At 39.9% G+C, this 22,459-nt stretch overlaps 1 protein-coding gene across 4 annotated transcripts in view; it reads right to left on the bottom strand.

Annotated features, from left to right (window-relative positions):
- SREK1 (splicing regulatory glutamic acid and lysine rich protein 1) overlaps positions 1-19,713 on the bottom strand; it is a 33,789-nt gene extending 14,076 nt beyond the window's left edge. The window contains exons 1-6 of one of the 4 annotated variants that reach the window (XM_061619497.1): positions 19,474-19,713; positions 12,220-12,353; positions 3,973-4,085; positions 3,093-3,257; positions 2,379-2,557; positions 195-325 (exon numbers count right to left, since the gene is read on the bottom strand). In XM_061619497.1, the coding sequence (XP_061475481.1) occupies positions 195-325; positions 2,379-2,557; positions 3,093-3,257; positions 3,973-4,085; positions 12,220-12,353; positions 19,474-19,634 (883 nt within the window). In that variant the 5' untranslated portion in view covers positions 19,635-19,713. Of the gene's footprint in view, positions 1-194; positions 326-2,378; positions 2,558-3,092; positions 3,258-3,972; positions 4,086-4,351; positions 4,450-12,219; positions 12,354-19,473 lie in introns of those variants that run through there. The other 3 variants (XM_061619490.1, XM_061619504.1, XM_061619514.1) reach the window with 3 other exon arrangements.
- Between the last annotated feature and the right edge of the window lie 2,746 nt (positions 19,714-22,459).

Genomic DNA, 22,459 nt, shown 5'->3' with positions numbered 1-22,459 from the left:
ACCAGTTAGACACCATCAAAACTGATGAGTCACAAAAGAATGCTGTCGACTGGTTGTCACTCAGGGTATCCTCTCTCTTTATTTTGGGGGCGGGGGGAAGCTCTTCTAAATAATCATCAGGATTCATTGCAGTGGAGATATTTTCATCCTAGCAGTGGAAATATTTGCATTGCAAGAAAGTAGTAATATCCTACCTGGTTCAATAGCAGCAGATATAAAAGACTGGGCTTCTCGTACTCTCTTCATCACTTCTTCCAATTCCTTAGCAGCTGCTTGCGGTGTCATTTCAGGAGGCTTCACTATTGCATTATTGGAGTGATTTATTCTAAATTAAACAAACAAACTTAATTGAGCTTGCATGTCACTCCACATATACACACTAGTTGAGCCAGATATACAGAAAAGGTACACGTTCCACATATAGAACCGGGGACCAGCACAAGGCTCAGAGTCTTAGTCCACAGCTGGCTTTGCTGCAACTGGGGGATGACTGAAAATCTACCTCATTATGTTCTTGATTGCTCACTTGCAGAAAGGGATATTCTCTTTCTTTTTTCCTCTGATGCCCCCTTTCCTAATTAAGCTTTGTGCTTTTTTAGATGTTTAGATATTTTGTTCTTTTTAGCTTAACTATAGTATAGTGCCTAGAGTTTAAATCACTTTACAATTAATGAATATTCTTAAATATATTATTATGCAAAAGCAAGAGCATCTTGCTGGCTCCATGCAGATGATATTTGTATCTGATTCTGCAAAGCTCACCTATTTTTTTTACATAGGAAAGAGCCAAAAGGGGACTACAACAGCTGTCAAAATCAGGACATAATTTCTACAAAATTCTTAAACTTAAACTTTGATTTCTGATGATTAATGCCAGATTGCTTTTACCATGTATATTTGTTCTCATCAGCTTGAAAAGCAAAAAAGACATGATTAGCTTTTGGCAAGGGTGGGGAACTTTTTACAGACCAAGAGCTGCATTCCCTCGCAACCTTCTGGAGGTCGTATGCCAGTGGTGGAAGGGCCAAAGACAAAAATGTGTGGAGCAATGGGTGCGACTCTTACCTTTTTACCATAAAAAGTCAGAGGTTTCTACATAGACCCACATCATATGCACACATACACCTCTCATCTCCACCCAGGCAAGCAAGAGGCATTATCACAGTTCAAGGACTCATTCCATCCAGGCAAAAGCACTCAAGAAGATTGCTGAGCAGTACTACCGAATGGCACAGCCAGGAGATGGGAGGGCAGAGACTGGGAAGGAATGTGGCCTTGGAAGAGTCCTGAGGGCCACAGACAGACACCTAGTGGGTTGTATTCAGTCCGCAGGTCTGAGGTTCCCCACCCGTTTTATAGGTTGGATTCAGACTAACCAAGATCCAAGTGTCCCCTCATGGGACACTCCCACGAGCAGAGGTAGAGAGGTTCAAGCGATTTCTACGGAGTCCCCTCTCTCCCTGCAAAGCTGCTCCAAAAGGTTAGGGGACCCCACCAAACAATGTGGAAAGTGACACAGTTTGGGGGGGGTTGCAGGAGAAAAGAAGGAAATTGTGAAAATCCCCCCCCCCATGGGAGCCTCTGGAAGAAACCCTTCTATTTGCAGAATGACACGTCTGGATCCAACCCAGTTTTTCCCCATTTAAATCTTGATATTGCTTTCTATATAAATTTTATGTTGGCTTTTAGCAACTACTCTCCCCACCTTTTTAAAGCTTGCTAGCAGCATATCCTAGACCTTTACGTATTTTAGTATTAAATAAATTAAGCAGTGGCTTATTGGCTCGGTTTTACCTGATTTTGCAAAACTTGTCTCTCACCTCTAGAGCTGGATATACCCATGGTCTTTCTATCAGGGCAGGATCATATCATCACAATATAGAGCCTGAGGGGTATTAAAAGGTAAATGGGGTAGAGCTCACAGAGAATGCTGCTTGAACTGTTGTGGCACATGCCTCTGTTTGCACAGAAGCAACAGCTAAAGAGAGTAAGTATGCACTTCCCCCACCACCACAGTGCTATCTAACGGCAAACAGATTAAAAAGCTTTATCAGCTACTTGCTTTGTTGTTAGCAAAGGGATTAAAGTTACCATTAAAAGAGCAACACCTATATGGAAAGTCTTTCATGGGGTTTCAGCAAATCTGTTTGCCAACATAATCACAATTTAAACCCTAGGATTTAGGGTCTTGCATAAACAAAAAGGCATTAAAATATTGCTACAGAAATGCTATTACTTGCTAAAAATGGTCTATAACTTCTATGTATTACTCTATAGTTTCCCCAAGACTGGACCAAATTGCTTTGTGGCAGAATTCTGCAGATAAGGTTGCAATTATGCACAAATTTTATTTTGATAGTATTTATACAGTTTCTTACTTCAGCGGCCTGTCTCCAAACACAACTCCATTAAAGGCAAGGGCTCTAGGTACAGAATTTTGGTCAGCAAATTCCACAAAAGCAAAACGTGTTGGTTGAGTCTCATCGCCAGCCATCCGCACAAACTTGACTTCTCCAACTTGTTTAAAAAACTCAAGAAGCTGATCAGCGGTGGTAGTCTTTTGAGAGAGAAAGACAGAGAGAGATCAGCTCAAGTACCATTTTATATGTATACTTAACAAGCCTGTCTCCTGGCCTTTGACCTGCCCAAAATGAACTGAGCCCCAACTACTGAAAACTCCTACAGGCCACTCCCCATACTGTACTGTCTGTCTGTCTAATGCAGACTATAAACCAGGATAGTGAACATGACGCCCTCCATACATTGCTGGGACTACAACTCCATTCAGCCTATGGTCAGATATGATGGGAGTTATAGTCCAACTACATCTAGAGGGCACCACGTTGAACAGAGCCCTGTGACCAACGTGTTGTGTACAGCACAATGCTGTACAAGTTGGGAGGAAAAGTCATCATTTTTAAGCTCCTGCAGTTTGAAGCTATGTAGCCTGTACCTAACCTCTGTAAACAGCATCAGGGAAAGGCCGATGCAGCAGATGCTCTTTTAGTTTGCTCAAAATCAGAGCTATTTTAAGCTGTGGAATATAAAGCCACACTTTCCATTAATGCATCCACTGTAGCAAAGACATTTACCTGGGAATTCAAGTTTCCAACATACACAGTCCTTCTAATTTCATCAATCTTGGAAGGATCCACATTGCCCATAATGGGCGGCTGGGGTATGTCTCCAATAGCTGTAATATTATGATCCAACGCTGCTGCTGGAATCGCACCCAATGAACCAAGAGGAATGCCAATCTGAAAACAGAGGATTTTTTTTTTTTACAGAAACAAGCATGAAAAGTTTTCCTCCCACTGTAAACCGATCCAATACAATGAATTTCAAATGAAATTCAACTCAAAATTCCCTAGCACTAGTCCTAAAATTTGCTGTTTGATACGTGGCCACAAGTCATCTTAATTGATCTACCAGGTCAGGAAGGTAATATTCTTAGGAGGAAAACACCAGTGTAACAAGCTGGCTGCACTGTCACTAACCTTTCATGTGAGGAGACCTCTTTAATGCTTAGAAAAAGCATTATTGCATAGGTATTTTCAATCTCTCAATCAGCCTTCTTTCAGTCACAGAAAGTTTAGTACCCAGCAGATGTTAATATACAGTGCACAACAACTCCTGGAGTCCATTTTAAAATTATTTCAAACTGCAGATATTGCCATTTTAACACAATGCCAGCTTCTTCTCCCCACACCCCACTTTTTTTTTTTTTTTTGCGCTTAACATCCAGCCTGACAAAGAATTCTGGAGAACTCTCAATCTTGTCTTGCTGAGACATTTTGGTTGGTCCTAATAAATGTACTCCCCAACTGTGGGTTTTGAATAATTTCAGATCAGGATGTTATCAATAATTACCATTACAGCAGTCATTACACTGTAATGGAACGTGCATCAAAAATGTAACTGAGTGGACTGCAACATCTGTTAAGTAGAATTATTAAATTAAAATCTACTTACTGAACTCACAGGTGGGGTTGGTATAGGAAGCAACCCTCCACCAGGAATCAGGCTTGTCATTGTAGGAGCAGGAGCCAAGAGAGATAGGGCTTTGGCTTCATCTGGAATTTTACCTGGAGAAGCAAATATATTTATTATTAAAAGTTAGGCCACCTCCAACGTGCTATTTTTCTATTTTTTTTAGCAATATCCTTCAACTTAAAAATAGTAAAAAAAATATCAATCTATGAGAGCCTTACAAAAAATAAAATAATTCAAGTTTTTCCTCTGCCCCTGCTCCACTAGGAACAAGAAGTGAGCAAAACTAGCAATTACCGGATTATTACTTTAAAAACTGAACAATGTAGACAATTATTTAACACTTTGAGCTATGGGTCACCTGTACTGGAAACTTAATGTTCATGAACCAAACGATATCAAGCATGGACGCTTTCGCAGGACGTTGTTTTCACGGTGATCGAAAGTTGTGTTACACATGACAACCGTTCGTGTTGGCTGCATCACTAATAGCACACAGAACATCAGATACAGAAAAGAAGAACATTTTTTAAAGTTTAATCCCCAGAAATGGCAAATAACCAAATCAGTCAAAAGGAAAAAAAAGAGGAAACAGGAGTGTGCTAACCAAAATCTTCCCTTTTCTTCTGCTAAAGTAGCTGTGTGAAAAACATTACCAGATGGCTGCCTGATATCAGCCCGGTACAACAAGTCAAGCAAGACAAGAAACCTAGAACTGCACTGATTTGAAGCTAAGGTACTTCAACGTAATGAGGCCCCCAGTTTCCTTAACTTTAGGAGCGAGTGGGGCATTTACCAAAATATTTGCTCAATCACGCTGGTCCAATGCAGACCATTATAACCATTACCAAGCATTACGTCTGAAAGCTGAATCATAGTTAAGTATACATCTTCATCAAGTAAACATAATTAAGGCAGTTTTACTACCTGTCCAGCCTCTTTATTTGCAAGGTGACAAGCAGGTTCTGCTGATATATCCTCTGGGGGCAAGGCTTACCTCAGTAAAACAAACCATAATTTCACTATATGTTTGGGATCTTAACCCAACCATTGCCTGCACTGAATTACTAAGTGCAATGAACTTTACTAAAAGCATACTTACAGTGCAATCCAATGCATGTCTACTCAGAAGTAAGCACCATTGGGTTCAGTGGGACTTGCTCCAAGGTAAGTGTGTATTGGATTGCAGCATTAGGCTTTTCCCTAAGATGTCCTAAGAACAGCTAAATATTGTGATTTCAGTTTAAACCTCAGCATCTTGACTCTAGAAAGCCATAACAAATTCTAACATACACAGATCAGAAATAATTAGTTGCAAAGCTGACCAGAAATTACTATCTGCACATGGCAAAGCACTTTGCCAGAAGCCACCTTTGCCTGAAGTAACACCAAGTATTACTTGTCAAAGAAGCTACAAGCAATCTAATCCACAAAGTCCTCAAAGTATCTCATTATCTGGTGTTTTAATAGCATTTCCAAAGTAAGAAATATAGACCCTTTTGGTATCTTTTTAATACCTGCCCTTTAATACCTTGCTATCTGCTCCTCTTCTAATGCTACAGCTCATCTTCCACAGAAAGTCAAAAACCCTATATAAGGTAATGCTACACTTCAAAAACTCAAGGGAGTTTCTGCTGTTAGAAGCTACCTGAAGACCTGAACAGTGATTTTCAAGCTCCTGAGACAATTTGAGGTTCTGAGGCATACAATGGCAAACTAAACCTAAACAAATATTAACACAGCAGTACAACATAAAATCTTCTTATCCAGATAGGAGAGTTCAATGGTTGCTGATTTAGGTGCGGGAGGTGGGGGGGAATACAAGGCCCATATGTAAAAAACACAACTATGGTCCAGGTATCTATAACTGGCCAGTGTCTCTTGACTGCAGGAAAATTCAAGTACAGAAGTGTTCCTAGTTCTGAAGATCTTGACCTCAAGATCAAGTGAGTGCATGGATAAAAATCAATGGGAACATTTGCCACTGATTTAAATGGTAAGCAGGCTGCATTTACACAAGACTATTTGCAAGCTTGAGTACTGAAAGTAAAACCTTTTCTAGACATTACTAGAAAACAAGCCGTCGCTTTTATTAAAAAAGCAGAATTTTGAAGACTCATCCTCAAAACAGAAAAACCAAAAATTCCATTTCTGATCAAAACAATATTACTAAATGTAAACTAACATACAGAAAACAAATTTCACATGCAACTTCAATTTCTGTGCAGCAAAACTAACCTTTACCTAAACAACATATTTTGTTCCTGACTAAACATGTATCTATACTTTTCTCAATTTAGTAATAAAGAATGGAATTAAAAGCCACAAAAAATAAAAACATTTTTCAGTAGTTTCAATCTCCACAAAGTGCACGCGCGCAGACACACACACACACACACACACAGAGTATCCATTCAGAGCTAGACCATGTTATTTTAAACTGATGAATCACTGTAATTACTTGTGTCAATTTACTTCTGAGTTTAAAAATTCTGGTGTCTTACTCTCACTTCAGGTTATCTTTACACCTCGAAAAAATTTAACATGGGTTTTATATGAATTGGCTCATTAGAAAAATCGGCAGCTTCTGGGAGGTCTGTTGCTAATAATATAATTCCCTATCTCCTCACATTAAATTTCTAAAAATTTCAGAATTCTTTACTGAAAAAGAGAACTACAATGAAAGAAATAATATAATTTGTGATTTTATCACTTCTGTAGAAATATGTAACAGACGAATGTTGGTATTTTTCTTGGAAGGTTTACGCAGAAAATATTCAAACTTGACAACGAAAACACGTCTATGATGTGTCTCTGCTGTATCTAAGAGTATTCCGTAAACATGTTTCAACTCAAGATGCAAGAGAAAAACGCTTGCCGTCTTCCCATAGAATGCTACAGTAAAGAGAAGACAGTATACAAAATAAACACCGGTCAATACTTCATAGTCAATTCACAACTGAGCATTCTCCAGTTTTTCAAGATTTGTGCCAGAATTTAATGATTAAGAATATTATTAGTATGAATGATTTTCAGATAAATTGGCCAGGTACAGATCTTGAAATAACATCCCCCCTTCATGCACTTGTCCAACCATGTGGGAGCGTCTTCCCTAAGGACCTCTCTCACATGGTTTCAGTATTCACATACATACTACAGCTAAGAACACAATGGAAAAGTGGCTCCCACATAACTCAGTTAACTCATGTGAAGGGAGCCATTATCTTTCTAGACTTGCTATTTTCTACAACTGTGCTTGGAAAGAAAGGTTGGGGAGGGGTAGGAGGAATTTTCAAATGGCTTTTCAGGAGAAAATAAGTTTTCAAAGTGTAGTCTAGAAAAGCCATGTAATATATAAACTTCAATAACTTGAGCCAATAGAAACAAGGGGATCACTTCACTTGTCAAGTAATTCTAGCCACATTTACTCAGAAGTCATTCCCATTAATTTCAATTGGCTTCTACTTCTAATTATGCATGCTTAGGATTGTATCTGCAGTCTAATTACAAAGTCTAAACTTTGGGGGTTTCGGCTGATTGATCAACATTTTCACAGGGTCAAGTTTAAAATGAACCATGAACTCTTATAACAGAACACCATTTTTACAGAACTGAAGAACCAGCTCACAGGTAGAAATGAAAGAATTAAAGCAAAAAAGGGACAAAATTAACAAAAAGAAGAGAAAAGAAAGCAAAATAAAATAATAAAAACAGAGACAGGGCGTCCATCTTCTGCAGGCCAGACTCCGCTCTCATTTCCCCCATGAAGTTGTCACTTGGCGGCAGGTTTAGTGGCATGGCAAACAATGCCTAACTCAGGCAAGTGTAACAGGTCTGCCTTGGCCAGTCTAGTCATCTAATAATGCACAAATATCACACAGAGAAAACATACAAAACCAAATTAATAGTCAAAATCCATCTTCCAGAAAATGTGGACATAAAAAAGTTCAGAATGATGGTTAAAAGTGGCATCTCTGACACAATTCAATCTTGCACTCTCTCAAACCAGAACAAACTTTTAGAGAAATTTCAGCTACACATACTATGGTAGAGAAGCCACATTTTGACAATGGTCTTTTGCTGCAACCATAGTCACAATGCTGGTTAATAATGTGAATAGTGGTGAAGTGTGTTTATGTTATTATTTATTTATTTTTATTTATTAATTAAATTTATATCCCACCTTTCCTCTCAGTAGGAGCCCTGGGTGGCAAATGTTATACATTGAACAACTGTGTAATGTCCAATGCAGACTTTTTCATGAAAATCATTTTTGAAACAGGATAGGCTTATTTACAAAAGTTTTTTGAAATTCTTCTGTCTCCCACCCCCTCCCACTCCAATCCCATCTCCCTTTATGCCTAATTTCCACACAATTATCACTTCAGTAACAAAATTATTATGCAACATTTGGATTTCCTGGCAAAGACTAGCCATTTGTGGGCTAATGTAGATAAACAGAGTCTGCACCATTTTCTCCATTTGGTCCAAGGGAAACTCATGGCAGATGCTGGTGCATTTCTATGAAGTTTGACCACTGCTCAACCTAATGCATTTTCTAACTACATAGGAAGCTGCCTTATACCAAGTCAGACCATTGATCCATGTAGCTCAGCATTCTCTACACTGACTGGCAGTGGCTCTCCCAGCCCTACCTGGAGATGCTAGGATTGAACTAGGGACCTTCTGCATGAAAAGTAGATGCTCTGCCACTGAGGTAAAACCCCTTCCGCCAAAATCATTTGGACTTCTTATTAACAGTCCCAAAAAGCACATCATTAGAGAAGTATAGTGAAATATTCCTCTACACACAGCTGCATCTTTGGTATTCCTTGTTTGCACGGCCCTAATTAAGTGCTCATTAAGGCTGCAATCCTTTACAAGCTTACCTGGGATTAAGAAGTACCGTTTAAGAAGCTATACAAGATCAGCAACTTTAAGGAAGCTGATGTAGAAGGGTAGATATCCATGATTTCCACTTACATATACTATATAATGCTTTTTGGAGTTGTACACTATATGCAAACACAGTATTAATTATCCACACCATGTACATATTTTCAATTTATTCTTACACAAACACAGTATTAATTATCAGCACCATGTATACATTTTCAATTTATTCTTGCCTTTAGTTATTTTGACATCTTGCAGTAAACAGTATCTACATATTTTTAGTGGTGGAGCGTAAACTTGAACATGTTAAATAATCTGTAAACTCTGTATCAGAATAGGAACAAGCTAACGAGTTTTCCAACAACTCGTCTTACTAATGGGAAACTTTAATTAGAGATAACAGGGCAGAGGAATACCACCAGGCCCCTGGAGCAGTCAAGTACAAGGGAACAAAAGAAAGAGGGACCCAATTTACAGCTGGAGGAATGATGTTTTATTGTATTTTCTAGCTGGAAATAGTTCTCTCTCATGTGCTTGCCTATTCTTTTCTCCCAGGAGTTACAAGAAGCTCCAGTGAAAGGCAGAGGAGAGACCTGGAAAGCAGGGTAGCAGACGACTCTTATTTGTTCTTAGCACAGTAACAGTGCTGTCGTGTTCTTGATAGGCAAATATAAAATACAAAAACTGTTATCCACACCCAAACTATCAGCCCATAAATAAAGCATAATAATCTTAGAAAGAGGTTGGTTGGTTCAAATATTTTCTATGCTTTAGAAATCTGGTTCTGGTTGGATGAAGATACCCCATGGGTCAAGAACCTATGGCTCTCCAAATGTTGGACTACAACTCCCATCATTCTTTACCACTGCTGAGCTGCCTGGGGCTAACAGGCATTGAACAACACTGAGGGACACAGGTTCCCTGCAGTAACTCTAATAACACTGTTGTATTCAGGGAATTCCAGGCATATGATAAAACAATGCCTTGGCTTATTTTTCCTCTCACTGAATAAACTATACTAAGAAACAAACTCAGAATCATCAATGAAAGCTATTAAAAACTAAAACAAAGGGCATGAACTGATTGGTTAATAGTACTTTGTCATTATTCTGACTCCTGAGAATTTTGCGTGTAATATACCCGTGACATTTGGCAGGGGAGGCATACTATTGGTCAGAACATACATTTTAAGAATAGAACTGTACTGTGTGTACTCTACATCAAAGCTCCACACTCATGTTCTGGGTAGTACAGGGGGCATCCAATTAACATTCTGCCAGTGAAAGGATTTTCAACTATGCAGTGGAACCTCCCCCCTCTCCTCTTCCCACATTTGCCCCGCACCCTTCTGCAATCTGCTCTGGTGGATTGGGGGAACCCTAGCACAAATTAGGGGGCATGGGGGAAAAGTAAAAAAAAGTTCTGTTGTGCAAGTGGAAATCTCTGTAATGATGGAACAAGTTAGTTCGCTCTATATTCAATTTTGTGAACATTATTTTAATTTGCTTAATTCACTTTCAGTCCTGTGAAAGCAAATATTTCACAGAATTAGTTGTATTTTAGCAAGCAATATGGAAGATTGTTAGAGCTTAACTGCTCTAATGGTAGGTGAAAAGGACACCGAAACACAGCCCTCAGACAAAAGAAACCTGATAGCTCTTTGGCTTTTTTATGCTTTTAGTACATATTACATCTCCATAGTCAGAAAAGCTAAAAATCCAGATTTTAACAGGAAAAGCTGAGCTCCACAGGAAGGCATACTCTCCAGGCTACACACAGCCATGTCAATGGGGCTCATCAATTGCAAATACTCTTGTTCAATAGACTGCCGGAAAACCAGACACCAAGAAGATGATATGACACAGAAGCACTGCTTCTACTGCATTTGGGATAATATTGCCAAAGTGATATTAATTTACTGTAATAAACTAGGTCATGATAATGTAACATCACTACGAATGTAAGAAAATAAACAGCAGGTATTGTTAATTCCGAAAATATACAACAAGAATTCTTGACAATTGTTCAGTATAGAAAGTTGAAATCTGTTTCAATAATTAAATTTTAGTAAATGCATTCCTCTTCTGTGTACTAGGAAAATTCTAATGCAAGAATACTTTTATATATCCAGAGTTTATACACTATGCCTATCTCTTTTGGAACTGAGACCTTAACGTTTGGTATCATAACTTCAGCAACAAATGTTAAATATTCTCCACATATAATCATATACATATCTATTGAAGTGTGTAAGTATCTTGGGTTAGTGACCTACACTGTGGCTAAACATTCTTGGCTCATAAGATTACCTCAAGAATTTCCTGTTTTCTTTACTACTTTTCATTTCTCCTCTATTACTGTGGAACTGGGCTACAAAAACTTCTAAGATCACCTATGAACATTAGCAGTTAATTGCGTTTGTAGATCTTGGCTGATGCTCCTGAGACACTTCCTGTCTACCAACTAGGCTCTGCAGGGACAATTCCTTATCTCCAGAAATTTCCAAGACCCTTCCCACAAATGCTAGGTTCCGACACTATTTTCTCCTCTCCCTATTAGGACTAGGAAATTGGCATTCAGATATACACCTATGCAGCTAACAAAGCTATTACTGATATCATACGTGATCTGAACACGGTTGCATAAGGTTTTAAAGGGACTTGCAACACAACTGTGAAAGCAGCATAAAGGCACACTTATTATAATATAGTCACATTAAAGCTAGAGAACAGGCAATTTACTACTCACTAACACCCCAAAGTTAGGATTGTGTTACCACTGAATCTTTAGGATGGGGTTTAACACTTCTCAAACCAAGGAAGAATTAATCCCACCCCAAGTAATTTACTACAATTCTTTTTGATACCTGAGAATCTTAGTTTTCAACCAAAATAAGAAAGTAGTATTCTAGCTCCTACTGTTTCAGAGATGTGTGAGTATGTGATAGGAATTTTCTGGTGTAGCTTCACTTCCATCTGTGATGCCCATCCTTTTCAGACAGATGGCTAGCACATTTTTTTAGGATGAAGTTGTCAGTGTGCAGTTTTAGTGAAAGAAGCAAATGTTCATCCTTGCAAAAGATAAATGAAACATGACCACAGTTCAAAAGAGAAAATACCCACATATTTCAGACCTAATGCAGCACAGATTTTTAAATTCCATACAATTTTTTAAAAAAAAGAAAGGTGTCTTCTGTCCTATCAAATTAGTTTGTATTACAAGAAAAGCAAGACACATAACAACTTCATCTCCTTCCCAGCTGCTGAAAAAAACACAAGCGACAAACTGACAGAACAGAGACCATCAAAACAAAAGTATGCCTGAAATACTAACCTTCAGCACAGGGGACAACTATCAGAGCTCTGTCAATAAAAACCGTGTTTGTAAGATGCTGGGCCACACCAACACTTGAAGATTCCCGAAACTTAATATAACATACTTTGGAGGAAAAAGCAAGTGGTGCGTTGCTGGAAGAAAAAGAAAACCAATTAGGTGCTGTAGTTTTACTGTTTTTGCCAGCCCAGCCCAAATGCAACTATAAATATTACAGACCTATAAAACATGACAACTAAAAGTTTTCCCACATAGTATCAGTTTATGGGCTAGTAGAAATATAATACCAACTCATTCATTAACTACAATTCTCTAGTTCAGGTCAGGGCTGTGGAGTCGGAGTCGTGGAGTCGGAAGCAATTTTGGGTGGAGTCAGAGTTGGTAGAAATGTACTGACTGACTCCTTCAAAAATGGCAAATGTATATTAACTAGTAATAACAAATTTACTGTAGTAAAATGGTAGCACAAGGCATTTCATCACCACCACGTGAATCCAGAGCTTGGAAAAGTTACTTTTTTAAACTACAACTCCCATCGGCCCCAGGGATTGGGCTCGTGGGAGTTGTAGTTCAAAAAAGTAACTTTTCCAAGCTCTGGATTCACGAGGTGGTGATGAAATGCCTTGTGCTACCATTTTACTACAGTAAATTTGTTATTACTAGTTAATATACACTTGCCATTTATGAAGGAGTTGGAGTTGGACAGTAGAAAAATAGAGTTGGAGTCGAAGGTCTGGCGTACCGACTCCACAGCCCTGGTTCAGGTGAGCATGCTTCACACTAACCATGGTCAACACAAACCCTGAATCCAGCCTTTGGAATCTGAATTAGCATAGCCAGTCTCTTAATCTGAATTAACAACTCAGCTAATGTTTCATCTGCATTGTCCTTACTTTATTTGTGTGTGTGTGTGTGTGTGTGTGTATGCACGTGTGTTAAAAATAATAATCCAAGTACTAGCAAAGAAATATTCCTTCACCAGTGGTAAAATTTGATTTCAAGTAATCAAAATATTTTAACTTTTGTAAATTGCAGACAAGACTCCTATGCTAAAATGAAATAAACATTATACATTAGGTAAACCTCTTCGTACAGTTTAAGATTATTTATTTATTTTATTTATTTATTATTTTATTTATACCCTGCCCTTCCTTCCAGCAGGAGCCCAGGGAGGCAAACAGAAACACCAAAAACATTTTAATACATCACAAAAATACCTTAAAATATATTAAAACAAAACAACGTTAAAAACATTAAAAAAAACTTTTAAAACATCTTTTTTAAAAAAAAGGGTTAAAGATATTAAAAGACAAATTAAAAGCGATTCTAACACACATGCAGACTGGGATAGGTCTCAACTTAAAAGGCTTGTTGGAAGAGGAAAGTCTTCAAAAGGCGCCGAAAAGATAGCAGAGATGGCGCCTGCCTAATATTTAAGGGGAGGGAATTCCACAAGGTAGGTGCTGCCACACTAAAGGTCCGTTTCCTATATTGTGCAGAATGAACCTCCTGATAAGATGGTATCTGAAGGAGGCCCTCACCTGCAGAGTGCAGTGATCGGATGGGTATATAAGCAGGGCTGTGGAGTCAGAGTTGTGGAGTCAGAAGCAATTTTGGGTGGTGTCGGAATCGGTAGAAATGTACCGACTCTGACTTCAAAATAAATTTTGATTGACAAATTTTTAAACATATAAATTCAAAATGTCAAAGAAGCTTCCCATGAAGTCAGCTGTAGTTGAGCATTTCACCATAACTCAAGATGGAAAACATTTTGTGTGTCAGTGTATGACACAGGACCCAGATGAAGACAAATGCTGTGATGCCAAGACCAGCTCATATCCAGGCAGCGATAAAAATGCTCCTATGAGAGCTTCCAATTTAAAAAGATATTTACAGCCCTTTCCAGGGCTGTGGAGTTGGAAGCAATTTTGAGTGGAGTCGGACAGTAGAAAAATAGAGGAGTCAGAGTCGAAGGTCTGGCATACCGGCTCCACAGTCCTAAGATGGTCTTACAGGTATCCTGGTCCCGAGCTGTATAGGGCTTTGTACACCAAAACTAGAACCTTGAACTTGGCCCGGTAGCAAATGGGCAGCCAGTGCAGTTCTTTCAGCAGCAGGGTGACATGTTGGCGATACCCTGCCCCAGTGAGCAGTCTTGCCGCTGCATTTTGCACTAGCTGCAGCTTTAGGACCAACCTCAAGGGCAGCCCCACATAGAGCACATTACTGTAATCCAGCCTAGAGCTTACCAGTGCGTGGACAACAGTGGTCAGGCTATCCTGGTCCAAAAATGGCCACAGCTGTTAAGATCTACAGCTATGTTAAGATTTTTAAGAAATGGTGCAATGCTGTAATAGCTGGAATCCTTTTGGGAATACTGCCCCTACATCCCTCCTTTGCAGCTGAATCTGCAGACTCATTTTTTTATTACCCTGGCATAAAGTCCACAAAGTAGCATAGGGGCATTTTAATATTTGTCAAATACACCCTTTTCCTTCTGCACAGGTTGCAGCCTTAAACGCTTGGGGCAACAGGCTCTCCCATGGGCTTCAATTAATAGCAGAACAATCCTAGATTCAGATAACAATATCTGATGCTATGCTAACTCAGTGTACAAAGACAAGACCTTAGAGAGTGTGCTTAAAGAGTGCAGATGCATGACATAAATTTATTTATGACTGTAAAATCCCAAGCAATCTGTGAAAAGCTGCAAAGAATCTCTCCAAACTGGATAAAAAGAAAAAGAATGGCAGAAGAGATTCAGTATCAGTAAATGAGAACTGGTGCATACTAAGACAAGGCCCAGTTTGTATGTCATGGTAAACCAAAGTTAATAGTCTCCCACGAACATGCTTTCTGGCCTGTTTGTCTCTTCTCATCAACCATACGAGGAAACAAATCACTATCCTTGGCTTAGGTCCATATACAAACCAGGTATTGTTGTTTTTTCCATTCCATCAAAACATGATCAGTAAGCCAAGAACAAACCTTGGCTACACATTGTGGATTCTTAGGAACAAAATAAACCAAGATTCCTGCTTCAGATGTAATGCTAAATAAAGGATCATGATTGATCACTAGAGTGATGCCACTGGAGACTTGGGGCAAGATGTCATCTGTATGCAATGAAACTCAGTTCTATTTCTCCGTAACATCTGAAGCAGCAGAGACTATGCAGGTCCTGGTCCTGTGTCTGGATGCAGCAATGGATAAGGGCACATAAATTGAGCTTGCATAGGAACAAGATGGAAGCCCTGTAAGTGGTTCCTATGTCTGAGAAAAGTCCAGTTGCCCTGGACAGGATTGCACTCCCTCTGAAGGAACAGGTTTGCAGCTTGAGGGTATTCCTGAACTCAGCTTTGTCATAAGAAGTCCAGGTGACTTCTGTGGCTAGGAGCAACTTTCACCAGCGTTGGCCATTCCTGGACTGGGATAGTTTCACCAAAGCAGTCCAGACACTGGTAACATCACTAATGGATTACTGCAAATACACTATGTGGGGCTTCCCTTGTGGCTGGTCCTGGCAATTAGTGCAGAATGCTACAACACAATTGCTAACAGGAGTGAGACCACACCAGCATATTACACCTCTCCTCAAAGGCTAGCACTGGATGCCAATTTGCTACTGGGCCAAGTTCAAAGTTTTATTATTAGTATATAAAGCCCTCCTATTACATTAGGCACTCTTGCTGTGCTGGTTTGATGTCTGCTAAAAAAAATTTTGTTCCAGCAAGCCTGCCAGGACATGTAAATAACTTTTGAATTTTGCTCATCTTATTTGTCTATTGACAATTCCTTTAAACTGTTTTATGTACATCACTTAGGAATTCTTTCTTTCTTTCTTTCTTATTCAATTTATATCCCACCCTTCCTCCCAGCTGGAGCCAGGGCGGCAAACAGAAACGCTAAAAACACTCTAAAACATCATAAAAAGACCTTAAATACATTAAAACAAAACATTAAAAAACATTTTTTAAAAAAGCTTTAAAAACATCTTTAAAAAAGGGTTAAAACGTATTATTAAAGAAAACATATTAAAAGCAATTCTAACACACACGCAGACTACGATAGGTCTCAACTTAAAAGGCTTGTTGAAAGAGGAAAGTTTTCAAAAGGCGCTGAAAAGTCTTCAAAAGGCAACAAAATTCTTTGAGTAAGCATTTAGAAATTCTTCTAAATAAATAAAAATAGCCTCATTCTTCATTAATTTGTCTAATTCCATTTTAAAGCCATTTAAATTAGCAAGGAAAAGCAGCTCCTGCTAGAAGGAGCTGTCTTGTTCCCTCTAGCAATTAGTATCCAAGTGCTGTGTGGGTATTACAAAAGTGCAGCGGTGGGTGGACTCCCTACATTGTTGGGAGCCCGTGGTGAGACACAAGCTGGAAAGATCTTCAGCCACAGCAGCTTGGAACAGCCAGCAGAACCAGAGGCACTACAGAAAAGTTTCATTATATGTGTTCATTAATTAAAAGGATAATATGTGGATTGGCCTTTCAATGGCTCTTACAGAGGATTAGGCAATTCCCTAGACCTGCCATTTTTTAAAAAAATACACTGAAACAGAAACTCTATATTCAGAGCCAGTGTACTTATGAATAAGGAAGGGGCAATAGTTCAGAGCACGTATTTTGCATGCAGAAACTCCCAAGGTCAATCCCTGGCATCTCCAGGTAGGAGAAAGACTTCTTTCTGAAACCCCAGAGTCACTGCTAGTCAGACAATACTAAGCTAAATGACTTCTTTCTGAAATGGCCTGACTTGGTATGAGGTAGTTTTCTTTATATGGTACATTATGAGGACAAACAGAAGTTGGTCATCATCATCATACTCTGAGAGTTTCCAGAAGCCTTTGGTAGACGACTTCTGGAACCAACAATTGGACCTTGGTCTGATCTAGCCACATAACCCTTATTTTTTATAAATGACTAGTCCAAATTTTATAAATGATTACTAGTGGTTTGGCTGTGAATTATCTGTGCCTCTAGAGAAACAGCTGTACGGTACAAGGAAGATGGCTACACTACCACAGTGTCAATCAATGAATGAAAAATCACAAATTTGTACATTTATGTGTGGGCAGTTTGCTAAGTAGTTTCCTTACACGCTGAATTAAATTCATGTTGCCTCTCAAATTTGCACAAGGTGCTTATTTTTTTTTACTTTAGGTGATCCATGATTTAGGTTTTTCTGTGCTGTGTTCTAACAATATAATCTTAGATGTTTACATAGATATTTTTTATATATTGTTAGCAGATAAGTATGACACATAGAGGGAATGAAGTACAATTTAATAAATAGGAGTGAACAGAGCCTCTCATTATAGCTTATAATCTTTAGAAAGACTGAAATTCATTAAGTAGTGAACAACTCAGATTTATGCTGCCCACAATGCCTGACCCCAGAGGGTAGCTAAACGGAGAGTATATTATTCCGTGCTATTATGTTTTATTGTATTACTTTATTGTATTTATTGTATATTTTATGGAATATATACCCCATCCTGAGATCAACTCATATAGAAATAAATAAAATAGATATAATATAGCATTATTGTTGACCCTAATGTAATAGTTACACAAAGAGGTGAATGGCTAGAATTATTCCAATTTCTTTGGATCCAGTAATATTAAAGTTTGCATAAAGCGGGGGGGGGACTTTGAGACTGCAGGTGTCAGTATCATGTTTCTAGGCACCTTGGTGGCCAGCCCTACTAGAGCATGTAGCAAGTAAGACAGACAGAAAACGGAATGCTTACTTTCTGTAACATCAAAAAAAACCCTCACTATTCCAGGCTATTCTTTTAGGATAAAACCACTTCTGGCTCTAGACTGCACCTTAAAGTCTAATAACCTAAAAGAGCTAAATATTCTGGCTAACATAAAAACTTCTGGCACAATCCAAAACCTTATTCAGCTGTACTGGTATGAGCTGCCACAAGACATCTGCCAGGAAGGAGCTCCCTGTTCAGCCCACCGAAAGACCCCAAATAGGGCTTTCTGGTGAGGCTGAGCTGGCCCAGGCTTTTGCCTATTACCCACCTTCTGTCCTGATGTAAGCTACAGATGTGGTTGTGGCTACACCACTTCATCATATTACACCAATGCCCAGCCGGGGTTTGGATTGCTCTGTAATTTCCTGTGCTCTGCTACACTGAATAGGGAACTGGACTCCAACGCATTAATGCAAGGATATAATAATAGACTAGGAAAAGTGCTATTTCAAAAAGTAAAAACTAGGATTAATATTGGTTTGATAGTTATGCCTTGGCTACCTACAATTATTTATTCAAATTCCATTAACAATGAAGTCTGATGATAGTATGCTTATATTATAATCTAAATACAGTCATTTTGAAACACAAGTTGTTTTGCATTTTCAGGGTAGTTCTACTTTTATTTCTGATCTCAAATGCTATTAACAAGAACAGTATTGATGGTCAAGTAGGTACTACAACTATTTCAATTGCTTCCCAAAGTCCTGTTCTTCCTAGGATCTTTTTGTTGTTTTTGGTTGCTCCGGGCTCCTTCTGGGAGGAAGGGTGGGATATAAATTTAATTAATAAAATAAAACAATAAACATAAAATCAAGACATAAAACAAACTTTTCCTCATCCATAATTAAGAACTACTGCCTACTGTAAATCCCTTACAATCCCATCCTATACATGCTTATGGGGAACTTATGTCATATTAATGCAAGTCTCATTAATTTCAATGAGATTTGTTCCCACTATGCATGCAAAAGGTTGCACCTTTATACAGAAGTAAGCTCCGTTGAAATGAATAAACTAGTTACTAGCCTGGAGTGCAATGCGGTCCAAGACTCGGGGAAGAGGGGGGAAAAGGATCCCTCAGAGGAACCAGATTTCTCCTATATGGTGTCTTTGCTAAATGCAGAGAAACCGAGACGGAAGACTTCTAGGGAGGTCTCTGGCTGGGTTTTGCCCTCAGCACCCGCGGCATTTTCCAGCACCACCGCCCAGGGAAAGAAATACTGAGGGAACGATTGAAGAGACGCTAGCGGTGGGGGGAGGGGGGAGGGAAGAGAGTGGTCGTCATCTTAACTACGGGCAATTCTCCTTCTCATAAAACAGATGCTGTCCAATGACGCAACCACTATGAAGCGAGCCACTTGACACCCAAAAGCAAGATGGCGAACACGGCATCCGGTCCGTTTTTCACTCTCCCCTTGCCTCAAGGATTGTCATTCCCGCCATTCTCTATGGCCCCGAGGGCCCAGTCAGGCCTCACTTACTCCGGAGGGTAGAGACGCAACTCCTCGATGTCACCTAAGAAACCGAAGAGCGTCCGCATCTGCTCGCTAGTGACCGCCGAGGATAAATTGGTGACTTGGATAACCGAAGTAGGGGTCAAAGGGAAGCCGAGCGGCACCCCGATACCACCGCTGTTCATCATGATGGCGGCTACTGTGCAGTCTGGCCGAACTAACGCATACAGAGGAGGAAACGGAAGTCATAACAAACAAGAAAAAGCGTCGCTTCCTAGAGCGTCTGTACGCCACAACTTTTGAGAGAACGTGGTTGCCCCTAGCGTTGAGGCGCCCGTTATTTGTTTCCCTTGTATGAGGTTTAGTTACGAGGTCAAGGGCTTCTTGGTTAAGGCAATGCAGCAACTGAGAGTCGGACCTGGGGACTGAATTTGACTCTACGAGCTGCTCTGTCTGGCCCTGGGCATTCTCCCTAGCCCCTACACCCTCCTTGAATGTTTTGTCTGGTGTGTAGAAACTAGCGCGCTGTACAAAGGTAACATTTGCATAAGTTGCTTCCCCCACTTTTGCCTCTGGCTCCCAAAAGATTGTCCATAAGGGAATGTGGCCCTACGCTTGAAAAAGGTTCCTCAACCCCTGACCTAAACTGTTATATATAGTATATTTAGGGGTAACATGATCACGTCCAGCGTCATGAGTCTGTAACATTTTAGTTGTTTCTTATAAAGGTCAGGCCTGATGCCAGGGATTAATTTACTCTCATGCAGCTCCTGATGGCCTATTCTCTCAGTCCACCACTAACTCCACTTGCTGGCTACACCCAATGTATTGTTATGAGCATGGGGGTTGGAATGGATGATTTCTGTGAGTCACCTTTCCAGCCTCTGATTTGGAATCCTATGCCCTGGGGGCTGGCTCTGCTAGCCAGATGAATCTCCTTTGTTAATCAAATAGTGGCCAGGTAAGATAATGGGTCGATCAGTTGCCTAGCAACGGTGAATGGGCTAGGAAGACCCCTTTTGTGATTGAAACTCTTCTGGAGAAGAGCCTCTTCCCCCACTCCTGGGAGCTAGCAGAAGTTGTGTTTGTAGTTTTAGTGTGTTCTAGAGAATGGCTGGGGCTGCAGGCACGCAGAGAGGCTATCCCTCTGCATTATGGCTATAGGATGCCCCTGCACCCAGATGGAAAAGCTGGATATTAGACTGCTGATGCACTGAACCCCTCCATTCTGAAGCTCAGGTTGGAATGTGTGTAAATAAACCATATTTCATAAAGACACTGCAGTCTCCGCTAACCTTCCCAAAGGAAACCAAACCCTGGAGAGGTGTAACAACTCCCGAAATCTCACCGCTTGGAGATTGGGGGAGGCGCGCAACAGTATGTATTGGTGTGTCCAATACCAAGTGCAGGGGTGAGGACCATTTTCCAGACCAAGGGCCACATCCCTCCCCCCGGGAATCTTTCAGAGACTGCATGCCTCTAGTAGGTGGCACATAGCTTACTGGATGCCAAAATGGAAGTGGCCAGAGCGAAAAAGTTGGCAGATTAGTGGATGTGATTGTTATCTTTGTCCAGTAAGCCATGTGCCAGCCACAGGAAACACAAAGGTTTGGACACATACCTGCACCCATTTCTCCATCCTTCAATCAGGCAAGCAAGAGAGATTGTAGCAGTTCAAGGACACATTCCAACCAGAACGCTGAGCAGAGTCAGGGCATGGCCTGTGGATGACTGCTAAGGGCCACATAGGACTGGAGGGCAACCTTTGACCGCTACACCCTACACCTGACCTAGTGTCAGGCAACTGTCAGTTTTCCTTTGCCTGGTGCTGTAGCCTGGGCAGCTGGTACTGGTACCTGTCATTTTAATTCCCTTGTGATACCTTAGCTTCTTGATGTAAAGGACAAGTTCTCCAACTCCTAATTTCTGTCTGTTAAGATGATCAGAACATATTCTCATCTCAACATACCCATTTCTGACAGGAATACAATTTTTCCAGGATTACATATGAACAAATGAGTATAGATCACAGATAGAATCTGGATGGCATTACATTTACCAGAAGCTATAACAGCCACTATTGCCCCCAAAAGTTTGAGAATTATATTAAAACATGTTTTAGCTAGTATGAATACCACCATACACTGAATTCAGGGGTAAGAACATAAGAGCAGCTCTGCCAAATCAAACCAAAGGCCTATCTAATTCAGGATCCAGTTCCTACAGTTAACCATATTCTTTGCATTGCTTCTCATGAAACATCTTGTTGAAGCAATTTCACAATACAATAAAATGTTTTATAAAACAATTGCATATATAATTCAAATTCAACACAGATACTGAGTGGGATAAAAATCTCCACTTAGAAGGCTTGTCGAAAGAGGAAAGTTTTCAACAGGCACCTAAAAGACAATAGATGGTGCCTGTCTGATATACAGTGCCTTACAAAAGGAATCAGATCCCTGACCATTGCTCTCATATTACTGAATTACAAATGGTACATTGTGATTTCGTTCTGTATATTTTATTTTGAAACACTGAAACTCAAAATCAATTATTGTAAGGTGACATTGGTTTTATGTTGGGAAATATGTGTAAGAAACTGAAACATGTTGCTTGCATAAGTATTCAACCCACACACATTAATATTTGGTAGAGCCATCTTTCATGGCAATAAGAGCTGTAAGTCTTTTGGGGTAGGTATGTACCAGCTTTGCACAGTGTCGGAGGGATTTTGGCCCATTCTTCTTGGCAGATTCACTCCAGGTTGTTCAGGTTGGTGGATGTCGCTTGTGGACCACAATTTTCAAAGAGCGCCACAGATTTTCAATGGGATTGAGATCAGGACTTTGAGTGGGCCACTGTAGGACATTCACCTTTTCATTCTTGAGCCACTCCAATGTTGCTTTGGCCTTGTGCTTGGCATCATTGTCCTGCTGAAAAATGAATGTCCTCCCAAGCTTCAGTTTTTGAGTGAAGCAGGTTCTCTTGCAGTATTTCCCTGTATTTTGCT

Source organism: Rhineura floridana, chromosome 1, assembly GCF_030035675.1.
Source record: "Rhineura floridana isolate rRhiFlo1 chromosome 1, rRhiFlo1.hap2, whole genome shotgun sequence".
In the NCBI taxonomy this organism is placed as follows: Eukaryota; Metazoa; Chordata; class Lepidosauria; order Squamata; family Rhineuridae; genus Rhineura; species Rhineura floridana.
Note: the sequence above shows the minus strand (reverse complement) of the source record. Positions and strands in the feature narration are given on the sequence as shown.